The sequence below is a fragment of the Astatotilapia calliptera genome, chromosome 9 (assembly GCF_964374335.1).
Source record: "Astatotilapia calliptera chromosome 9, fAstCal68.1, whole genome shotgun sequence".
NCBI lineage: Eukaryota > Metazoa > Chordata > Actinopteri > Cichliformes > Cichlidae > Astatotilapia > Astatotilapia calliptera.
In genome coordinates, this window is record NC_137430.1 from 5,897,144 (window position 1) to 5,918,752 (window position 21,609).

Here is a 21,609-nt window from a genome sequence, read left to right on the forward strand (position 1 = left end):
CCAAGAGGGTCATGGACCCCTTAGTGATCCTCTACCTAATCACACGAGAGAGAGTGTGAAAACGGGTGTAGGTCACAATCAGCCAAGGCTTCGGGTGAAACCTAGCCCCACCCTATCATGTGATTTACTGAGGTCAAATGGCCCAGGATGTGAGTGGGCGTTAAGGCGTCAGGCGTGCTAGGAGACACAGCAAGTCTTCTGGCAATGGCACGTATTGATGTGCCACCCTGGAGGAGTTGGATGAACTTCCACCTCGTTGTTCTTTGTAGGGTCCACATATCGCCTCATGTTACCAGTAGTGACACTGGCCTTAGCCAAATGCAAAACTAGTGAAAACTTGTTGCCCCTCTAGTGCACCTGTTGATGCCAAACACCAAAGGTGCTAAAACTGATGAAAAAAGTGTTCCTTTACTTTTTTAAAAAGTAGTATAATTTAAGAAAGTTATTTCCTCTTGACAGAGAACATCTGAAGCAGAGACAGATTCTAATCAAGAACCAATGACCATAAACTGAAAAAATACCCAACAGAAAACAAACCATGGTTTGTGCTGAAGCAATGAGACTCTAGTAGTGTAATATTATCAGCACATAAGGATCATTTATTGTAACAAATAATTTAAGTACTGATTTGATAGAATTTGCTAAAATCTTTGTTTAAAGTACATAAACACATGCATTCATCCAGACACAGCAACATATGTTGTTATTGTAATAACTGTATAAAATTATACAATTATAATTGGCTGTAATGATATTTAATCAGGTTTCATGCCATGAAAGACTTATGGACTGAATTACAGCAGCAGGAGAGAGAGTGAGCGAGAGACACTCGTTCCTCTGGTGCTCTATCGCTCACTCTCACTGTGCCTTTCGTTCTTTGGGGGAGGAGATTCAACGACTCTTAGCATCACTGCAGAAACAGAGAGAGGGCGGAGCAGAGGGAGAGAGAGAAAAGAGCCGGAGAGACGATAGCAGGAGGCGATGAGACAAGGAGAGATTTAGAGACTGCAGCAGCACGAAGCGCAGGAGAACAGAACCGACAGCAGCGGTGTCTGTGAGAACAAACACACCTTACGCTTTATTTTACGTGTATCTAAGTGTTTGCACAGTGTTTCTGATCAGTACTTATCTGTGTCGGTTTTGCTCTCATGACTGATTTATGTGAACTAACCAACCCTGATCAGTACTGACAGGTAGTGCTCAATTGATATTCAACACCAGTGATCAATACTGTAGGGCTATGCTGTGTGTGAGTTCTCCTTTTGTGTATATGTGTGTTTTGTTATTGATTAGTAACAAGCAGTGATTCATTAAGGCTTGAGCAGTGTGATCAGATCAGTCAGAATATTAAATCATATGTATCAGTGTTATATTTGCTGATTGATTATTGATTTGTATTTTTGAAGTGGTGACTGATTTGCTGCAGTAGTGATCATATGTCACAGTAGTAGTGATTACAAAGAACAGTGTTCATGATTTTTACCTTCAACAATAGATTCATTTATTGAGAACAAATTGTTTTGATTTGTTACTGATTGGTGTTGAACAGTACTGATTTGATAGCACTCATCAGTAGGTATCATTCATACTGATCTGTATCAGTCATTATTAGACAGTAACATGTACCAGCCAGTATTTGCCTTCAGTATTAGTATGGCTGGGTGTAGGAGTCAGAATTAGGAGAGTCAATCACACGGTGTAAAGGTTCTGCTATGGAGCAGTAGTGCATGCTGGGAGGTGTAGTTCCTGCACTCTTAAATAAAAAATTGAACAGGCAAATGGGTTTAATATCCATCACGTGTCTGTCACTATGAGAATATTAGTGGTGAAAACTCACTTAAGAATACCAAACTTTGTACTGTTTGCTGAGTTTCAGTATCGATTGTGCACAGATGAACAGAACTGATATCAAACTAGTTTATGTCTGTCCCTCCAAACAACACAGGCAGCGTGTGATATCATAACACATCTCTTTATCTGACACTCTGTGTCTCTCTGACAAGAACTTGGTGTGACACAGTCCAGCTGAGATAGAGGTCAGCGGGGCTTAACCTGCTGGGCCACCATCTGATTGGTGGGTGGTGATGATCGCAACAGGTGGATTGCTGAGAATCAACGCACGCCGACAGGACTCGCTATCCAGACCACATAAACCACACGCACAGAAGAAGAAGAAGAAGAAGAGGTAATGCACACTCACAAACAGACACGCATTCAGAGGTGATGTAACCTGGCTGCGTGTGTTTTTCGACACACCTGGGGGTTAGTGATACGATGACGCAATTAACCAATGTCCCCGCCTCCCAAACCCTAGGAGGAGTGAGGTAGTGGTGGTAAAGGGGAAGCTGAAGTTGTGTTCAGTCTCGGGTCTCGTGGCTGCACTTGGCATTCTGGTTCTGGTTGTGGGTGTGGTCATGGCAGCTCTGGGCTATTGGCCTCGTGATGGATTGTTCTTCAGCTCTCAGCCACAGGAGGGCACCGCCATGGCTTCTGTCTCCTCAGACACCCCAACAACTGCACCTGCTGATGCCCAAGTGAGACACTACACCACTGACACTGTGTGTATTTTACTGGGCAAAGGTGGTTTTCATATTTTGACTGTTGTAATGCAGTCATTTTTCACATTTTGTCATGAAGTGTTTCTTATCTTAAGTCAAGTTGAACATCTGTCTGACTGTTTCCAGCGAGAAATGAGAGAAGGTGTACTGCAATCAGATGACGTGCAGGATAATGGAGGAAGCGATGATGGTTTTAACCAGACAGAAACCATAAATGGGACGACCAGACATCTTTCACAAGGTTTTCTACAGGACTTTCTGGACAGGTAAACAAACTAGCCTGTCTGCTTTAGCCGAGGCTGCCAGAACAGCTGTAAAGGCCCTTTGGGAAATTCTGGACTTGCAGGGGAAATATCTCTTCATATTGTGGATGAGATAGCAGGGTAACATTCATACCATGTCACTGCAATCAGTTAGAAATTAGTAGGAAATTGAAATTGCTTTGAAAGAAGTTTAGTTCCTACTCTAAAGCCCTGTGTAAATATGGAACAATTCACTGCCTCACGACTGCTTTGCAGATTGTGGTTGCATATGGAGAAGATGTGGCCCCAAACCTTTAAATTCAGGTGTTGTCAGTCCCAATGCCACAAGTATTGAAAATCAAGCACCCAGCAATCTTCTTTGTGAAAAAAGGGGACATTGTTTCTGAAATTCACTGGATTCAAGCATAGTATTGTAAGAAGATGAAACATTTCCAACAGGCCAGTTGGGGAAATTCCTTCAATACCTTCCTCCAACATATTCCACAATCAATGGCATTATTGCAAAGTGGAAGTGCTCAGGAACCACAAGCACCCAGCGGCAGTCCACATGAAGTTACGTAATGCAAGTGCCAAGTGCTGTGGGGCATAGTTCATAAATGGTAAATGGCCTGTATTTGTATAGCGCTTTACTAGTCCCTAAGGACCCCAAAGCACTTTACACATCCAGTCATCCACACATTCACACACAGGTGATGGCAGCTACATTGTAGCCACAGCCACCCTGGGGCGCACTGACAGAGGTGAGGCTGCCGGACACTGGCGCCACCGGGCCCTCTGACCACCACCAGTAGGCAACGGGTGAAGTGTCTTGCCCAAGGACACAACGACCGAGACTGTCCAAGCCGGGGCTCGAACCGGCAACCTTCCGATTACAAGGCGAACTCCCAACTCTTGAGCCACGATCGCCCCAATATACCCCAATATAAAGGTTGCCTCAGCACAAAAACTGTGCTATAAGCTTCAAGGAATGGGTTTTCTGCAGATGTCCACATAGTGTATAGTCTGCTGTTATGTTCATGCATTTCTTTAACATCCTCGATAGGTTTTTCATCCCTGCTCAATACTGTAATCAGTACTGCACACATGCCACCAATGGCTATTTCATTCATCATAAACATTTCATTTTGTTAGATCAATAGCTAATTTCTTCTTGTATGAATGCTTCTTGACTGTGCTGGTGGAGATTAAAGTTGATACTAGTGAGCTTTGGCAGTCTATTTGGAATTTCTAAAACTCAGCATGGTCCTAAAAGTACTTCAGGGTGTTTTTAAGTAGCTCTCCTAAGGATTGGTCTGTTTTCTGATTGTCTCTTCAGGTATTTGTACTCTGATAGACTGAAGGTCTTTGGCCCACTCATCATGGGGATTGGCATTTTCCTCTTCATCTGTGCCAATGCTGTTCTGCATGAAAACCGTGACAAGAAGACAAAAGTCATAAACCTGAGGGACATTTATTCCACTGTTATTGACCTCCACAGCCTCCGGAAACCCAACACTTCCTCCTGCTGCTCAGCCAATCCCCCCAACAGCATTGTTAACTATATCCAATCAAAGAGCCTGGAAGCCAAACCCAGGGCATACCCTGACTCCCTGATAAACAGAAAGGGGGGAGGAGAAGGTGTGGGAGACAGTGGGGTGGGAGGTGGGCTGTTAACCATGCAACCTGGCAGCAGTAAAGGAGCAGGGGAAGGTTGGGGCAATGATGGAGGAGGACACGCAGTCTTCAGTATATACCAGGAACAAACAGATGCTCCTCCTCCCTCTTCCTCGCAGAGACTTTCCCTCCCCCAAAGTTTTAGCCCCACCCACCCCTCCACCTGCTGGACCACAAAGAATATGCTAAGCTCTTTCACCTTACCTCTGCGCCGCCCAAAACCCCCTGCGCTGCAGAGAAGGCACTCGGCTCGAGCCAGGACCAACCAGGGCTGGAGAGGGGACAAAGGAGAAGAGGAACAGCAGAGGAGGGACATAGGAGACGACAAACCAGGGGAGGAGGGTTATGGATGCCCCCCACCTCCTCAGCGCTACTCTAGTCCCCCCCTAAATAGACCCCTTCAGGATTCATTAACAGCTTCTTGCAGCTCCTCCGGCCTCTACAAGGAAGCACCGGGAGGCTCCCAGGCCCTGCTCCTCCTCTCCTCTTCCTCCCTCACCCCCTCCCACCTGTCCCTCTCCTCATTTTCATCCACACCACTGCCGCCCTGCAGGAGGCACAGCCTGTCGACCAGCATCAACATCACAGGTTATAGCAAATTAAAACACAGAGACAACGATTCATGTTCCCCATCATCACACAAAGTGATATCACAGGGTAGGCATCAAATGTCAGAGGAAGTGAAATCACAAAGAAAGTACTCTAACAAGGAGAAGTTGAGGATGATCTCACAGAAATATTCTGGTCTGACGCAGAAGAAAGACCAATCAGGACTTGACTCAGAGACTGACAGCACAACTCAGTATATGACCGAGAAACATTAGGGCCACATTCAAAGACTGTGTAAACACTGACTGTGTGAAGACGTCGAAATGGTGTTCGAATGTGGCTCTGTTGGTTTCTGAATTAGCAATAAGGAGTCTTCCAGAGAAGCAACAGCACAATATTCAAGAACCTGCTGTTTAGCTGTGTTGATCAGCTCTCTAAACTCTCACTGGAAAAGTTTGTATGGAACCTTTTGCCGGCAGAGAATGTGCAACAAAATGTTTCTGTGTTAATGTGGTAGCTCTCAAATAAGGGGATATTAGCCATCATCTGGAAAATGTGTGGAATGACTTTCAATGTACGGTATTCTGGGTTCCAAATGAAAAAGTGCAGACTCATCCATCACTTTAGTCTTCTGCATTAGTACATGACCACATAACTGCAGAAGAGCACTGTATCCACCAAAGTGTTTTGTGCCTCAGCCTTGGTTATTATTATGGATGCCCAGGTAATGATATCCTGAGGAATCTGAAGTCAAGCTGAATGTAAGTGTTTTGTGTATGAGGTTCGATGTTATTTCCAGAAGACCTGTATTATTTTTATTTTTGTGAATGCAGTGCACTTCTGTAAAATAGCTTCAGTTTTTGTCAGTATTATGGAAAATTGCTTGAAGTAAAAAATAAAATGTACAGGTAACACATACCTGTTGTTCATATAAGTTACTCACTGTAGTGAGGATTTCCCATTTTGTTTCTACGACCTTTGCTGTGAGTTAGTTTTGACTGCATATCAAAATGAATCAGGATAAGTCAGCATTAAGCAATCTCACTACAAAACCTTAATTTAAATTGTTGGGAGGATGCCCAATGTCTTTAATTATTTCTATTAGTTTATCATTTGTACCCTGGAATACCTGTAAGCTGGGTTCATTACTTTCTATCAAGTGTACATGTTAACCTAAAAAGAAATGTACTCACTTTTTCCAGTTGTTGTTGACTTGCCGAGACGAAGCACGACTTCTTAGATTTGACTGATCCTAAACTACAAAGTTGTAGCTTCATGGAGTCTTCCACTGAAAATCTAACCTGCTTAACCTAAGTTTAATCTAAGCACAATATCACTGAAAATAAAGCACATTATGTTAAACCTTTTTTCATCTTTGTCTTATTCTAAATGTATTTATTGCTAATTCTTTTAAACTTGGGATTACCAGTCACGTGTTGTTCAGCAGGTAGAACCAAAGACAACGAGCCCCAGATTTTCCAGCTCTGGTCTGTCAACATGTTGGTGTTTGCCAGTTCAAAATAAAACAACTAAAGTTGTTTCATTTCTCTGTTTGGATATTTTTGTTGTTAAGGACAAATAACTGTAAAAACTAAGATATTGTTCTGGATATGAAGCATATTTTTTAGCCATTTAGCTCTAGTATAGTTAATTTCTATTAGATGCAAGGTCTCCCTTCTGCACATCCACCTCAACTGCAGCCAATTTCTCCACAATGTGAAGTGGAATAGACGGCTAATGGTGAGCAATAGATAAACATCTATCTGGCAGAAGATAAGCCTCAATGCTTAAGGCTAACATTGAGCTAACATGTATAGCTCAATGTTGGATGTACGTAACGTATGTTTGAGGTACACCCTGGCTACAAAACCCAATATCACAGCAAAGCATAGATTACACACGTCAGTCCAACTTGTTCCTTTCATGGTTTGGAGAGGCAAAGTGTGAAATGGATATGCATGTAGAAGTTGTAGTACCAGCAAGGGGAGATAATATATTTAAAAGCGAGAAGTTGCTAGTGAGCAAGAAAGTGTCCTTAATCGCCAGAAACAGTTAAGCTAAGTGGCTAATATGTATTTACATGTAAATCTGCTAATAATGTCTGTTTAAACACTTTCCTGATTATTTTCATGTTCATGAAATAAAATATCCCCCTCTGCTGGTAATGCAATTTACTGCAACTTCTGCATGTATATAAACGGACCCAATGGAGTGGCATGTCAATGTTTTGCCATGATACTGGGTAAAATAATGTAAAATAAGCTGAATATTTTTTCTGTCCTGGGCATACACAGGAGTGAAAAAAAGAAGAGCAAAGAGAAAACAAGGACAAAATGCAAACTATGGAACACTGATGAAGAAAATGAATGGTACGCAAATTCAAATGTAGAGAAAAAAAAGAAGTGAAGTTAAAATGTTTGCTCATTGCATGAAATAAGGCTGAGAAACCTGAGCATATAATAGCTTAACAAGCTTAAAAAATGGATCATTCACGGATCAGCCCTAACAATAAGCTTTATCACAAGGAAACTTAAGCATGAAAATCAAGAGTGTCAGTCTCCCAGCCTAGAACTGGGAACTGGTTCCACAAGAGAGGGGCCTGATAAATGGCCTGTATTTATATAGCGCTTTACTAGTCCCTAAGGACCCCAAAGCGCTTTACATATCCAGTCATCCACGCACTGGTGATGGCAGCTACATTGTAGCCACAGCCACCCTGGGGCGCACTGACAGACGGGAGGCTGCCGGACACTGGCGCCACCGGGCCCTCTGACCACCACCAGTAGGCAACGGGTGAAGTGTCTTGCCTAAGGACACAACAACCGAGACTGTCCAAGCCGGGGCTCGAACCGGCAACCTTCCAATTACAAGGAAAACTCCCAACTCTTGAGCCACGAGCGCCCAAATGGTTATCACAAGATAAGTGAAGATCTTCCTCCAGTCTACTTTTAGAAACTCTAGGTATCACAATTACTGCATTTTGAGAATGCTCTATTGGGATAAAATGCTTCTATTATATCTTCATTGGAATAATCACTGAGACCTTTGTATGTGAGAAGAAGGATTTAAAATTCAACGTCATTCAGGCCCTTATGTCTTAAGCCTTAAAAAAAACAACAATTCATCACCAAGGTTGGCAATGAATTCTCCTGCTGTATATATCATTCCCAGGAGCTGAGACATTTCTTCCCTGGAGGAAATGGTTGAATTTCTTTCCAAAATTGCAATAAAATTTGATGGTATTATTTCAGGTGATTTCAATATTCAAACTGACAACAGCAACAACTCAGACTCTGATAAACAGATGAAAAACAACAAGATTACACAGTTGATCTGATTTAAAATCTGGGTCCAAATTAACATTTCAAGTGTAAATGGACTGATCTACTCTCCCAGAGCACTCAAAGCACTCTATACAACATGCCACATTCACCCAAACACACTCATTCTGACAAGCACTTGCTCTATACTTAGAGCTTTCGTTAACTACATTCACCAATGGATGCATTGGAGACCAACTTGGATGTCTGCATGTCAAAGATACTTGATATGCAGACTGGAGAAACCAGGGATCAAACCACCAACCTTCTGATCAGTAGGTGACCTGCTCTACCTCCAGCGCTACAGCCACCCCTACGCGTCAAAAAGGTTTGTCCTTGAAGTTGGACGACTGGATTGCTGAACAGCAGCAATGGAAAAGACAATTTGGGAAACAGTTTGTACGATTAAATTATGTTTTCCAAAATGTTTTAGAGTTCTTCACCCATGTTAACTGCATCCACCTCAAAAGCAGTCTGAATACACCTCAGACCTTGCTGATGCTGTGAAAATTATGAGTTTTCACCCAACAGCACACTGTGAAACAGAAACGTACTTTTCAGGGGCTTGGAAAGCTTTAAAAACCATGAGACTTGGCACACACCTTCAAGGTGAATAGGCTTTAAATTTTTACGGGACTTATTTATTAGTGTTGCAAACTGGCTCTGTAGCACCATCTATAAATGTTCTACAGAAGCAGCTCTGACACCGCACAATATGAGACTGTGTGTCTCATATTGTGCGGTGTCATGTAATGTTATGAGACATGCAAACAAGTCTCTTGGAGCCATATAAACCCAACACTTACGGCGCCACCTAGTGGTAACAGGGAATATGCAGTAGGTGACAATTATTATTCTATGAAAATCATATTTTCCTTGGTGGGCCCATTAATAATATTTAACACCGTGACATATAGGTACCCAGTATTCTTCATTGCCACCTAATGGGGATAGGAGTTGTTATGCAGCATTGAAAGAGCTTTGAAATGTTCACTTTCAGTTGCCTCTGTCTAACTGCCTCTATTTCACCTTATCACTTGCACCTTCTTCCATCACATTAACCTTCTGCATGTGCTGCTTCACTACATCCGTAAAGTTTAACCGTGGTCTTCCTGTTTTCCTCCTGCCAGGCAAGGAAAAGGCTGGTATCGGCAGCACCTGATTGGTAACTGTACTGTCAGCATAAAGGCTTATTTTAGAAAGGAAGTTAAAAGTGTACCATACAGACTGAGTTCTAGGTAGCCATTAGTAGTTACCTCCAGAAAAAACAGTGAACCGTGTGTGTGTGTGTGTGTGTGTCTGAAGATAAGCATTAATTTAAAAGTACTGTATAAGTGTGCTTTTACCTGACCTCTCCCAGAGCAGGTTAGGTTTGTAGTACAAGTTACCATGGTGATAAGGCAAGAAATGAATCAACATTTGTAGTACAGAAAACCCAGAGTTAACCTGAAGTTACCTGAATATCCTGCTTTGTAGTACACCTTCATAATAAAAGAAACTACTCTGAGGGGCATTTCTGCTGGCTTTGGTTTGCTTTCTGTTTGCTTGCACAGTACATGCTGTTACACTTTTCATAACCCTTGACAGACAAAAGCTCTTGTGCAGTGTTCGAAAATAACCTTTTCTGTGATTTTAAAAAGTCAGTTATCCTGGGAAACTACTATTCCCAGGATGCATTCCACACACACAACAAATCCCCAATCTCACAGGAGCCCATCACGATGGGTAAATCCAAAACAGCTGTAAGCCTTTCCCCCCATTCTGAGGTTGACAGCTGTAAGGAGGGGGAGGGGGGGTTAATCTGTGTGGGCGTGGCCTGATGTATCAGAGTAAAAACCAATAATCCATCCAAACAACAGACAGTTCTAAAGAGCAAGAGAAAGAAGAAAACAATCTACAAAAACCATTTAAAGGAATTTTATCTTCACCAGCTTCATTAACAGGACTTACCTGCACAGGTAAAACACATGTTGTTCTTATTTACTGTATGATACAACCCACAAAAGCATAGAAGTCATCTGTTTCATGAGTGATCTGTTTTTCTTTGCCACTATCATCTGTGATATCAAGAGTATGCGTTCAGCAAAATGATTAAATATTCCACAGCTTGCTCTATAATTTGCTCTATAATGCCTCCTGTTTTTTAAATGCAGTGTAACAAAAAAGACAAAAATAGGACATTCTAAAGGTGTGTGTGTGTGTGTGTGTGTGTGTGTGTGTGTGTGTGTGTGTGTGTGTGTGTGTGTGTGTGTGTGTGTGTGTGTGTGTGTCAGCCTTAAGCTGACATTTTGGTGATAATGTTTAGCCATATTTATTTCTTTAAGCACTGACTTACTTACCTTACGTTAACCACAGACAGTCAGAATTGTAGATGTTTTTTTCATTGTTCTCCTAAGTCTTGACAATCACAGAAAAAAATGTCTGTTTTGCTTTTATTATTATTATTATTATTATTATTAATAATAATAATAAATTTTATTCATAGGCACTTTTAAAGAGGCTCAAGGTCACCTCACATTAGTACAACAAAATAAAAACCAACTACAAAAGCTAATCATGGTAAAAAATAGACCAAAGTCATGATGAAGGGAAGGCAATTCTGAATAGATGGGTTTTAAGACATGAATTAAAGGTAGAGAGAGTTTGTAGTTCGGAGATGTGGTGGAAGTGCTTTCCAAAGTCTCAGGGCAGAACAACTAGAGGCTCTGAGTCCTGTGGTAGTCAGGTGAGCAGGTGCTTTTCTCCAAGATACAGGGTTAGTGTAATAATAATAATAATAATAAATTTTATTTATGAGCGCCTTTCAAGTCACCCAAGGACACTTTACAATAGGATAAAACACTTAGTAAAACAATGGCAGAATAAGAACAATAAAATAAAGCACAAGATAAAATGAACAAACAGTGGATTCACAGTGAATATGCAGATTTGAACAGATGAGTTTTGAGTTGGGATTTAAACTGGGGGAGAGAACCAATATTTCTTATTTCAGGGGGCAGAGAATTCCACAACCTGGGAGCAGAGCAGCTGAAAGCTCTGCTTCCCATGGTGGTGAGGCGGAAGGAAGGTACAGTAAGCTGGACAGAAGAAGAAGAACGAAGTGAACGGGCAGAACAAGTGGTGGTTAACAGGTCAGAAAGGTAAGAAGGAGCGAGGTTATGAAGGTGAGCAGAAGAAGTTTGAAAATTATCCGGAATTTCACAGGGAGCCAGTGAAGTTCCTGAAGAACAGGGGTGATGTGCTGGTAGGAGGGGGTTCTGTAGCGTAACGGTTACTACCAACGATGGCTTAGACCTCAGAGAGTTAAGTGCATCTTCAAACCATGACAGAGCCTCAACTTTGGGTTACAGTAGACACAATTTCAACAGGTCACATACTCTTACAACAGCAATGAGCACAGTTATGATTTTCAATCCAGTTCTAGTGAAATTTGGCAAACTTCAGCCTTTTCCCAAGGGAATCATTTTCCATTTTTAGTTTCCTCAAAGCTTTAAGGACACACCATGCAGAGATATGCCAGGTTTTGGGTTAGTAACTCCATGGAAATCTCCTTGTTGATACAAAACTAGGAGAGTGGCTCAACATCCATGGTCTCTGTCTAGGAACAGCTAACACAATGAGCAGAACCCTCAAAACTTCTGATAATAAAAATCCTGTTTGGTGTTTCTAGGACAAAAATTTGCTAGGAGTAAATGAATACGTCAATTACAGACTCTCCTATTTGAAATTTTCACCTGCTTTACTTCCAATCTTTTTTCCAAAACAGTTTATGAATTCACATATTTCTGTTGAAGTTCTCAGTCATCCAGATCATGATTCAATTCAGTTCAATTCAATTTTATTTATCCATCCATCCATCCATCTTCATCCGCTTATCCGAGGTCGGGTCGCGGGGGTAGCAGCCTAAGCAAAGAGGTCCAGACCTCCCTCTCCCCAGCCACCTCCTCCAGCTTGTCCGGGGGAATACCAAGGCGTTCCCAGGCCAGCCGAGAGATATAATCTCTCCAGCGTGTCCTGGGTCTGCCCCGGGGCCTCCTCCCGGTGGGACATGCCTGGAACACCTCGCCCAGGAGGCGCCCAGGGGGCATCCTTGCCAGATGCCCGAACCACCTCAGCTGGCTCCTTTCGATGTGGAGCAGCAGCTGCTCTACTCTAAGCCCCTCCCGGATGGCCGAACTTCTCACCCTATCTCTAAGGGAGAGGCCAGCCACCCTTCGGAGGAAGCTCATTTCCGCCGCTTGTATCCGCGATCTCGTTCTTTCGGTCACTACCCACAGCTCGTGGCCATAGGTGAGGGTAGGGACGTAGATCGACCGGTAAATTGAGAGCTTCGCTTTTACACTCAGCTCCCTCTTCACCACGACTGACCGGTGCAGCGTCCGCATTACTGCAGCCGCAGCCCCAATCCGTCTGTCGATCTCCAGCTCCCTTCTCCCATCACTCGCGAACAAGACCCCGAGATACTTGAACTCCTCCACTTGGGGCAGGAACTCATCCCCGACCCGGAGTGGGCACTCCACCCTTTTCCGGCTGAGAACCAATTTTATTTATACAGGGCCAAATCACAATCATAACAAGCATGATTCAATGCAGAGAGGTCTATTAACACATAGTGAGTGAGACAGGTGATTGAAGAAGAAACACTCAATGCATCATGGGAATCCTCCAGGAACCCACACCTATTGCAGCATAACTAAGGGAGGGTGATAGTCTTAAGAGCTGGACAAAGACAGCTGGACTTCTTTAAGGTTTTTATAACTTGTTTCTCTCATCCAAAAGGCAGAAAGTTCCAGGTATTTAAAAAAGGTTGTGGGCCATTACAACCTGAGGTTTTGGGTGAAACTGCTATGAGACCTTACCCAACCCGTCACCTGTCACCTACTGAATTTCACCTGACAAAGTCCAAAGGGGAGTTGAGGTGTCTGGTAAGAGATCTCAAGACTGCATTGTAGATGGCAGACAGTGGTTGTTGAAAGGCACCACTTATGTTCTTTCTAACCATCTGCTGTGTTAGTCCAAGGTGTAAACGGATTGGCTCTTATATAGTGCTTTTCTACTCTTCCTGAGCACTCAAAGTGCTTTATGCAACATGCCCCATTCACACGTTCACACCAGCACCTTTTTTCATGCTTAAGTGCTCTCTATCTAACATTCACACTCTGATGGATGTGTCAGTGAGCAACTTGGGGTTAGTATCTTGCCCAAGGATATTTGCCATGTAGACTAGAGCAGCCAGGAATCAAACCAAAAAGCAGATGGTCACCTAGGAAGACGGAATCCAGTTTGGCTAAACGAAGTATCCAGTGTCATTGAGGAGCTAAACAAACTGGATTAGTATGAGCAGAATCGTTTAGGAGACTTTCAAGGAATGACAGAAACATTGAAATGTTCAGCAAGAGTTGAGCATGACTCAGAAGAGAGACTGTAAGCACAGGTAAGATAGAGCAGTACGAGGGAAGGTTGAGTAAACCATTCTCTTGTACGAAGAATGAAAAATGTAATGAGACTGAAAAATGTTTGCATTGACATATGTAGGAGAATTTCATATTGATAGTAATTCTCCTGTCCCCAACAGCAGCTCAACCAGGAAACATTCTGCTGTTGAATCAGTGCATTGACTCAACAGACGTTCATGACATTTAGATCTGTACAGTTCATCTTTGTAGCTGTACTCATAATATGAAATGAGATTTGTGTGTTCTGGTGGGACGAATGACTGATTGCCATTATAATGGGTAGGTGACTATGTAAATACATGAATATATTAGTCTACCCTAGTTGATTATATTCATAACTTTCTCACTGTGTTTTGGACAATTATGTTAAATCGTGTCATGACAAGGTTTTTACACACCTCTTTGATGCATAACTGAGTAACTAGTGATTTTTTTTTTTACCATATATCAAATTGTCTCATTTACACATTGTTATGGGAACACATTTCAGGATGGTGCTGAACTGAAGCAGCGTATTATTTATGCGTTTTTATTCTGTCTTGGAATTCAGCAGTGTGGTTTCAGAGGAATGGTTTTGCGACACATTACATTTGTTTTTTTCTGAATTTACTTTAAAGTTTGCACGTAACTATGATATGATGTTTCACTGATAAATACTCAATAATATAATTTTTTTTTCCTTTTCTTTTTTCTGGATGGATCACCTCCTGTTTCAACTGTATTGGTAAGTAAACACACACACACACACACACCATGGCAGCTGTGCAGACAGACCTGGCTGTTACACGCATGAGTATTATTTATTTTTTTAAAACTATTCTAACCTATTATCTCGTTTTAATTTATAGATTATTTTACATATTCAGATTTTATTGAATTAAGATTTGGACAGATATAGAGTAGTACATGCACATTTGAATTCATGCAAACATCTTGCAGAGCCAAGCTTTGTATAAATAAAATGTTTATTTTAAAAATCAATAGTAATAAATAGACCAGCATTTGCATTGTTTTCTCATCAAGTTCTATACAACCATACATTTTGCGATGAGACGGGAAAGAATGCAGGTTTCAGGGACTGAATTTTACAGAGTCTTTTATTTACAGTCTATGCACAGAACACATGGCGTTATTAAATCATTCATCACATAGGTTATTAATTATAAATTTTATATAACTCCTCCTGTTTAAATGCAACATACAAAAGCATAATCAAATAGTTAATTAAATGTGTTGTTGTGTTAATTGCAATTACAGTAGAAATAAATAAATAACATTTTATTAAAAACACAATTTTTAAGTTTAGCATTAACTTATTCAACGATCAACTTATTTTAAGGCATATTTGATTGTTACGCTATTTGAATTGTTTCATGCTTCCTGTGCTTCAGTCCATCATGAAATTATTTGAACTGTCACTGCAGCACAGACCCTACCATCTGACTGTCTGACTGGCAATAATGTGTATTGACTGCCTGCTCTCCTCTACCCCAACTGCCATGATAATGCAACTCACCAATCCCTCCACACAATCAGGTGGAACTGTGCCGTCGGCCCCCTGCGTCTCTAACTCTTTTACTCTTGCTGTTCACTTCCCAGTCCTTCTGGGGGTTGGACCTCTGTGGGTGTTGGGGGTGGGGGCTGGCCTGGTGTGCCTCCTGGTGTCTCCATGAGGGTTAGCTTACTGTGGTTGGGTAGGTGCTGTGGCAGCTATGCGGGGGCTCCATATTTGCATCTGTTGTGTCGTCTCTTGGTTCTAGGTGGGGCGGATGTGGTGCTGGGTGTTGGCAGCGGTGCAACCGGGGAATGACTGGGGGCTGGTGGGTGCTGCCAGCTTGGCTTTGTGGGGCTTTGGAAAACTTTAAATAACTAGTAAAGCACATAGTAAAGCTGAGCTGATGTCCTCTAGTATACTACTGTCTCACAGTCCCCCTATAATCAGATGTCTGCACTCCTGAGTGCACTTTCCAAGCAGGAAGTAGCGAGTACAAACTCTTTGTAGCTGGTATTGAGAAACACCCAAGGAAGAGCAACTGCAGAGCGATGGGTGAGGTTGTCAGATAAAAATAAATCCAAGAAGCGCTGCAGCACGGGGACCATATATAATGTAACATTCACAAGAACCAGACGGTTGGGTCTCAGTTTGTCCGTTTATTCGCCACATAAGCAAGCGGGTTGCTAACTCAGGGGAGAGCGCCCTCGTGCTACACCTCTCTTCAGCCTGGCACCCACACAACACAGAACCCAGGTCCCCCCTCCCCTTCCTCCACACCACCCTCCCTACTTCCTGCAGCACAACCAAACATGAATCTTAAAAGAACAACAACAGTGTGCAAAGATAACCAACATGTACAATAACACTTAACCATCGTTACACTGCCCCCCCAGCAATAAGTTCCTCGTCCCCGAGGGAACGACACAGTCTCTGAGGCGGGGTGGTAGCCTACGTTCCCTCCTTGACCTCCTGAGCCCCTGAGGTGGGCGCGGAGCGTCGGGGCTTTGGGGTGAAGAGTCCGAGGGAGGGGAACGCAGCCCCGGTCGGGGGCCCCTCTGAGCAGGGTCATGGACACGTCCCTCTGGAAAGGAGGGGAGGGACTGCCCTCTGTAGGGGGCCATCCGGTCTCTGTGCAGCGCCACTTTCCTCCCCCTAGGAGGCAACTGCACCCTGTAAACAACCTCCCCCACTCGCTCTAGGACGCTGCAAGGCCCCACCCAGCTGCTATCCAGTTTAGGACACCGTCCCTTCTTTCTCTTTGGGCTGTAGACCCACACCAGCTCCCCAGCACGGAAGTGCCTCCCCTTAGTGGTGATGTCATAATTCCTCTTTTGGCGCAGGCCTGCCTTCGCCAGCTGCTCCCAGGCGTAGGAATGTGCAGAATCCAGCCGGTCCTGCAGCTTCCTTGCGTAGTTCCGGCCTGGTGGCGCCTCTGGCGCGTCCGGGGGCTTCCCAAAAGCCAACTCTGCAGGAGTTCTCAGCTCTCTCCCTAACATGAGCAGGGCAGGCGTACATTGGGTGGAGTCTTGCACTGCCGACCTGTAGGCCATGAGGATAAGGGTAAGATGGTAGTCCCAGTCCCGTTGGTGTTCTGAGGTAAGGATGGCTAGCTGCTGGGCCAGCGTCCTGTTAAACCTTTCCACCAGTCCATCGCTTTGGGGGTGAAGTGGGGTGGTGCGGGTCTTCTTGATCCCAAGGCGTTCACACATGGCAGCAAATACCTTGGACTCAAAGTTACGCCCCTGGTCACTGTGGAGGGTCTCTGCTGTTCCAAAGCGGCTGAACATCCCCTCCACTAATACATCAGCGACAGTCTCAGCCTCCTGATCTGGGATGGCGTATGCTTCCGGCCACTTGGTAAAATAGTCCATGGCCACAAGAACATAGCGGTTTCCTCTGTCTGTGCGAGGAAATGGGCCCATGACGTCCACAGCTACTCGCTCCATTGGAGCCCCTGCTGGTTGCTGCTGAAGCTGAGCCCGGGACTGGTCCTGTGGCCCTTTGTGTGAGGAACATGCATCACAGCTCCGGCAAAAGTCCTCCACATCCCTCCGCTGTTGACCCCAGTAATAGCCCTGGCGGAGGCGGCGGAGAGTCTTAGAGACCCCAAAGTGGCCGGAGCCAGTGCTCCCATGGCAGGCTTCCAGCACCGCTGACCTCAGCGACCTTGGCACCACAACCTGCCACCTCTCCTCCCCCGTGGCAGGATCCTTCCAGGCACGCTCCAACACCCCCTCCTTCAGCCTGAGAGCTGCAAACTTGGCCCATAGCCCCCTGGTACAGATGGAAAACCCAGTGACCTCATCCCAAAGGGGTTGCTCCTCCCTCTCCAGCCACTGCAGGACCGGCAGCAGGTCTGTGTCTTGTTCCTGCCGTGCCCTCCACTCCGCTGCATCCACCACCAGAAGAGCCCTGCAGGCGAGCTGTGCTGCTCCGTCTATTGTCGTGAGTTCCCGCTCTATTTCCTCTCGCTTCTCACAGTAACGGCAGCCAGCTGCAGCACATGGGCAGCGAGAGAGGGCGTTTGCGTTAGAATGGTGCGTCCCTGCTCTGTGCTCCACAGTGAAATTGAAGGCTTGGAGCTCCTCCAGCCAGCGAGCCACCTGTCCCTCTGGCTCCCTGAAAGACATCAGCCACTGAAGGGCAGCATGATCAGTTCTGATAACAAATGCTGTGCCGCACAGGTAGTACTTAAAGTGTCTCACCCCTGCCACCACGGCCAGCAGCTCTCGTCGTGTGACACAGTAGCGCCGCTCACTCCTGTTCAGGACCCGACTGAAGTACGCCACCACCTTCTCACCTTCCGGCCCAACCTGCGACAACACAGCTCCCAGCCCCACATTACTTGCGTCAGTGTCCAGGACAAAAGGCAGGGTGGGGTCAGGGGGGGCGAGGACTGGGGACTCTGTCAGCGATTTGCGGAGGGTGTTGAACGCCTGCTGACAGTCCTGGGTCCAGATGAAGTCACGGTCCTTCTGCAGCAGGTGGAAGAGTGGTGCGGCTATGGAGGAAAAGCCCTTCACAAACCTCCTGTAATAAGACGCCAGTCCTAGGAAGCTTTTGAGCTGTTTCTGGTCTGCTGGTGTGGGCCACTCGGTAATGGTGTGAATTTTTTCCTCCAAAGTGCTGATGCCCTCACGACCCAGCTTGTGGCCCAGAAACTCCACCTCCCTCCTCATGAAGTGGCACTTGTCGGGATGCAGCTTCAGGCCTGCAGCCGCCACCCTCTCCAACACTTGTCTCAGGGCATCCAGGGCAGCATCAAAGGAGCTCCCGTGCACTAGAAGATCATCCAGGTAAACCAGACACCGTTGCCGTGGGACGCCAGCCAGCACACTGTCCATAAGCCTCTCGAAGGTCGCAGGAGCGTTGCAAAGACCAAAGCTCAGGACTTTGAACTGCCATAGTCCCCTGTTAGTGCAGAAGGCTGTCTTCGGTCTGGATTCCGGGGACAGTGGCACCTGCCAGTAGCCACTCCGCAGGTCCAGGGTGGAGAACCAGGAGGACCCGGCTACTAAGTCGAGAGACTCATCAATCCTGGGAAGGGGGTAAGAGTCCTTCTTCGTCACTTTGTTGAGTGGTCTGTAGTCCACACAGAAACGCATCCTAGGACTTTTTTTCTTAGGCACCATCACCACCGCGGAGGCCCACGGGCTATCAGATGGCTCTATGATGCCCGCCTTCATCATTTCACACAACTCTCTGTCTGCAGCCTCCTGATGAGCCAGGGGCAGGCGGCGGGGGCGCACTTTAATAGGCTGGGCATCCCCGGTCTCAATGACGTGCTCTACCAAGTGTGTCAAGCCAACATCACTTTCTTTCAGGGCAAAAATGTCACTAAACTCTTTTAGTACCTGCCATAGACTCTCTTGCTGCTGTGGAGTCAGCCCCTCACAGTTCTTTGACCAGATACTCCTCACCACCCTCCCTACTTCCTGCAGCACAACCAAACATGAATCTTAAAAGAACAACAACAGTGTGCAAAGATAACCAACATGTACAATAACACTTAACCATCGTTACAATAAGAATTAAAAGGCGAAATAATTTTACATCTTTTTAAAATAAAAATGATGCTTTTAATCAATTAGTTATTCATTTTCAATTTTAATTAATTAACAACACGTTTAACCAATTTCTTAACCTTTTATTTACCATTTCGGGTTATATAGAAAATTAAAATGGTTAAAATGGATGATATTAGGATTGTATGAATCTTGGAAAATAAAGGGCTAATGGTGTATTTAGTTATTTTATTTTGGCACTCTTGGGGGTCCGTACTCTTCAGCGTAACACTGTTTTCATCTTTATTTAAAAAACAAATTACATCTGAAAGCACCTTGCGTCCTGACGTCAGCGGTTCGCCACGGCGACACGGTGTGTCGTAGTGAGAGATGACGTGATCAGGAAAAAAAGCTGTCCGTTACCGGGAGGAAGAGGGCAAGCGTCCTGCTCAGGACAGGTAAAGATGACGGGATGATTTACTTAAGAGCGGGAGAAAGAATAGCGATTACTGTTCAGTGATCAGTGACTGAAGCCATGAGCAGTTTGTTATCGATGATAAGAGAGACGGCGCGAAGGAGCATCATTAGTACTTCATCACACTGCAGCTCAGGGTGTGTGTTTGTTTCCTGCTGCAGGACCACAAAGACTCAAACACGCCGGGACAGTCTCGTCCACCGGAAAAACCGCCGTAGGATATAAAAAATCTTTTTATATGAAATTACACCAGTAATTGATCCAGAATGAATGTGATATATTAAACAAACCCGGTTTAGGCTCTGTGTCTGTGGGTCTGTGGATGCTGGCAGCAGATTCGATGAATCAGCTGATATTGTGAAAATCTGTCACTTTATTAGGTACACCGGTCTGTGTAAACTATTCGAATTTAGTGCAACAGCTCTGCTATAAATGTGACCTCTAATGAACCCAGTAAACTAAATGATGTATTTATTTGCGAGGTCATGGTTAATGACTGTGTTGGACTGAAGTGCTTTTAAAAAAAAATTCTCTTCTCTTTGTGTCAGGGACCAACGTCAATATTAAAGACAGCTGTCACCATACAATAGCTGCTACACCCCCAACTCTGCAATTTAGATAAGGTGTGCAGGTATGCATTATAAAGTAAATCATTATACTCGAGACTGTTTAGTTTTTCTAATGTGTCATGGGGAATGAGCCTTGCTCATTAGCTTCAGAAACTATTTTATTTATTAACTAATGTTACTTAGTTATGGCTGTAAAGTTTTATCATGATATTCAGGTAAATTTGATGTAATGATATTTTTGATAATATAGAAAAAGAAAAACTGAAACATGTCTTATCAGTGAGTGCAGGCAGCAGGATCAGTGCAAACAAAAAGAAGGGCATTTTCTGTCTTTTCCAATAAGTTCACTGATGACAGACTACCTAACTCGATGAGTAAATTTGTCAGGATGCAGGTGCAATAAAGCGCAGGTCAAATGTAAGCACTAAAATATCCCAGGTGCTGGAAAATTTAAGTAAAAATGTACCATAACTATTTTAACACATTAACAATACATAAAGTAACTTAACTCTTCAGAAACTGAAGAATATTTTCTACCTGAGATGTTGCATCTAGGTTTATTTTCTTTTTAAACGGTTACTTTAAAACCACCTTTCCCACCATGTTACCTTGTTCTTGCATAGTATTTTTAGACCAACCCCTTTTTTTTGGTGGGTGGCTGTCATGTACTGACCCTGATCGCTGGTTGCTTCAGTCTCCATGCCAAAGTACCCTTGGGCACAATACTGAACCTTAAGGTGCTCTCTTATGTAGATGAAGTATAGAGAAAAGTGCAGAAAAGCTTTGTATGAAAAACATTACTAACATGACCTTTTTACCTTGAGACCTGCTGCTCTTGGTCTCAGACATGTTTGGGCTTATGTCATTGTTGTGGGCAATGTTTTGCATAACTAATGCAAAACTAACAAGCACCTCTGATTGTAAGGCGATAGGAGGCAACCTCTCAGCTGCAGCCTGACTGACAGACTGCACTCACTCTCAGAGAGACTGTTGAAGGTTTGGAAACAACTGCTATGTAATTTGTAAATGCAGACAGATTTCCAACATGTTTTCATTAGACCGAATGAGTCTTTGTCATTTAGCACAACTCGAATCGAGTCAACTCAAATCAATTTACTGACCTTCCAACTAGTAGATGACTCACTATCATCTAATCCACAGCCTCCCAAAGATCCCTGAGGTAGTTAAACAACTCCTTAGTGGCAGTGCCTGTGGTTGGATGAGATTTCGTCCTGAGTTTTTCAAAGGTCTGGTTTAGTGGCCTCAG

General features: G+C 44.1%; 2 protein-coding genes across 16 annotated transcripts in view; both read left to right on the forward strand.

Moving 5' to 3' along the window:
- Window positions 1-911: 911 nt before the first annotated feature.
- Window positions 912-6,391, forward strand: LOC113029923 (uncharacterized). Of its 3 annotated transcripts, none has more exons than XM_026180944.2 (5): window positions 912-1,054; window positions 2,004-2,185; window positions 2,315-2,558; window positions 2,685-2,824; window positions 4,137-6,391. In XM_026180944.2, exons 2-5 carry the CDS (start codon window positions 2,085-2,087, stop codon window positions 5,296-5,298), a joined length of 1,647 nt encoding a protein of 548 aa, XP_026036729.1. In that variant the 5' UTR covers window positions 912-1,054; window positions 2,004-2,084; the 3' UTR covers window positions 5,299-6,391. The 3 variants fall into 3 exon arrangements, with proteins under 3 accessions (XP_026036729.1, XP_026036731.1, XP_080162005.1); XM_026180946.2 differs by having other exon boundaries at window positions 2,315-2,534; XM_080305879.1 differs by having other exon boundaries at window positions 914-2,185.
- A 3,809-nt stretch (window positions 6,392-10,200) lies between these two features.
- Window positions 10,201-21,609, forward strand: part of LOC113029062 (band 4.1-like protein 3) — a 36,326-nt gene continuing 24,917 nt past the window's right edge. For 3 of the 13 annotated variants that reach the window (XM_026179661.2, XM_080305876.1, XM_026179667.2), the window contains exon 1: window positions 19,646-19,756. The gene's annotated coding sequence lies outside the window, so the exon portion shown is untranslated. Of the gene's footprint in view, window positions 10,302-11,103; window positions 11,484-14,289; window positions 14,524-19,641; window positions 19,757-21,609 lie in introns of those variants that run through there. The other 10 variants (XM_080305877.1, XM_026179668.2, XM_026179670.2 and 7 more) reach the window with 8 other exon arrangements.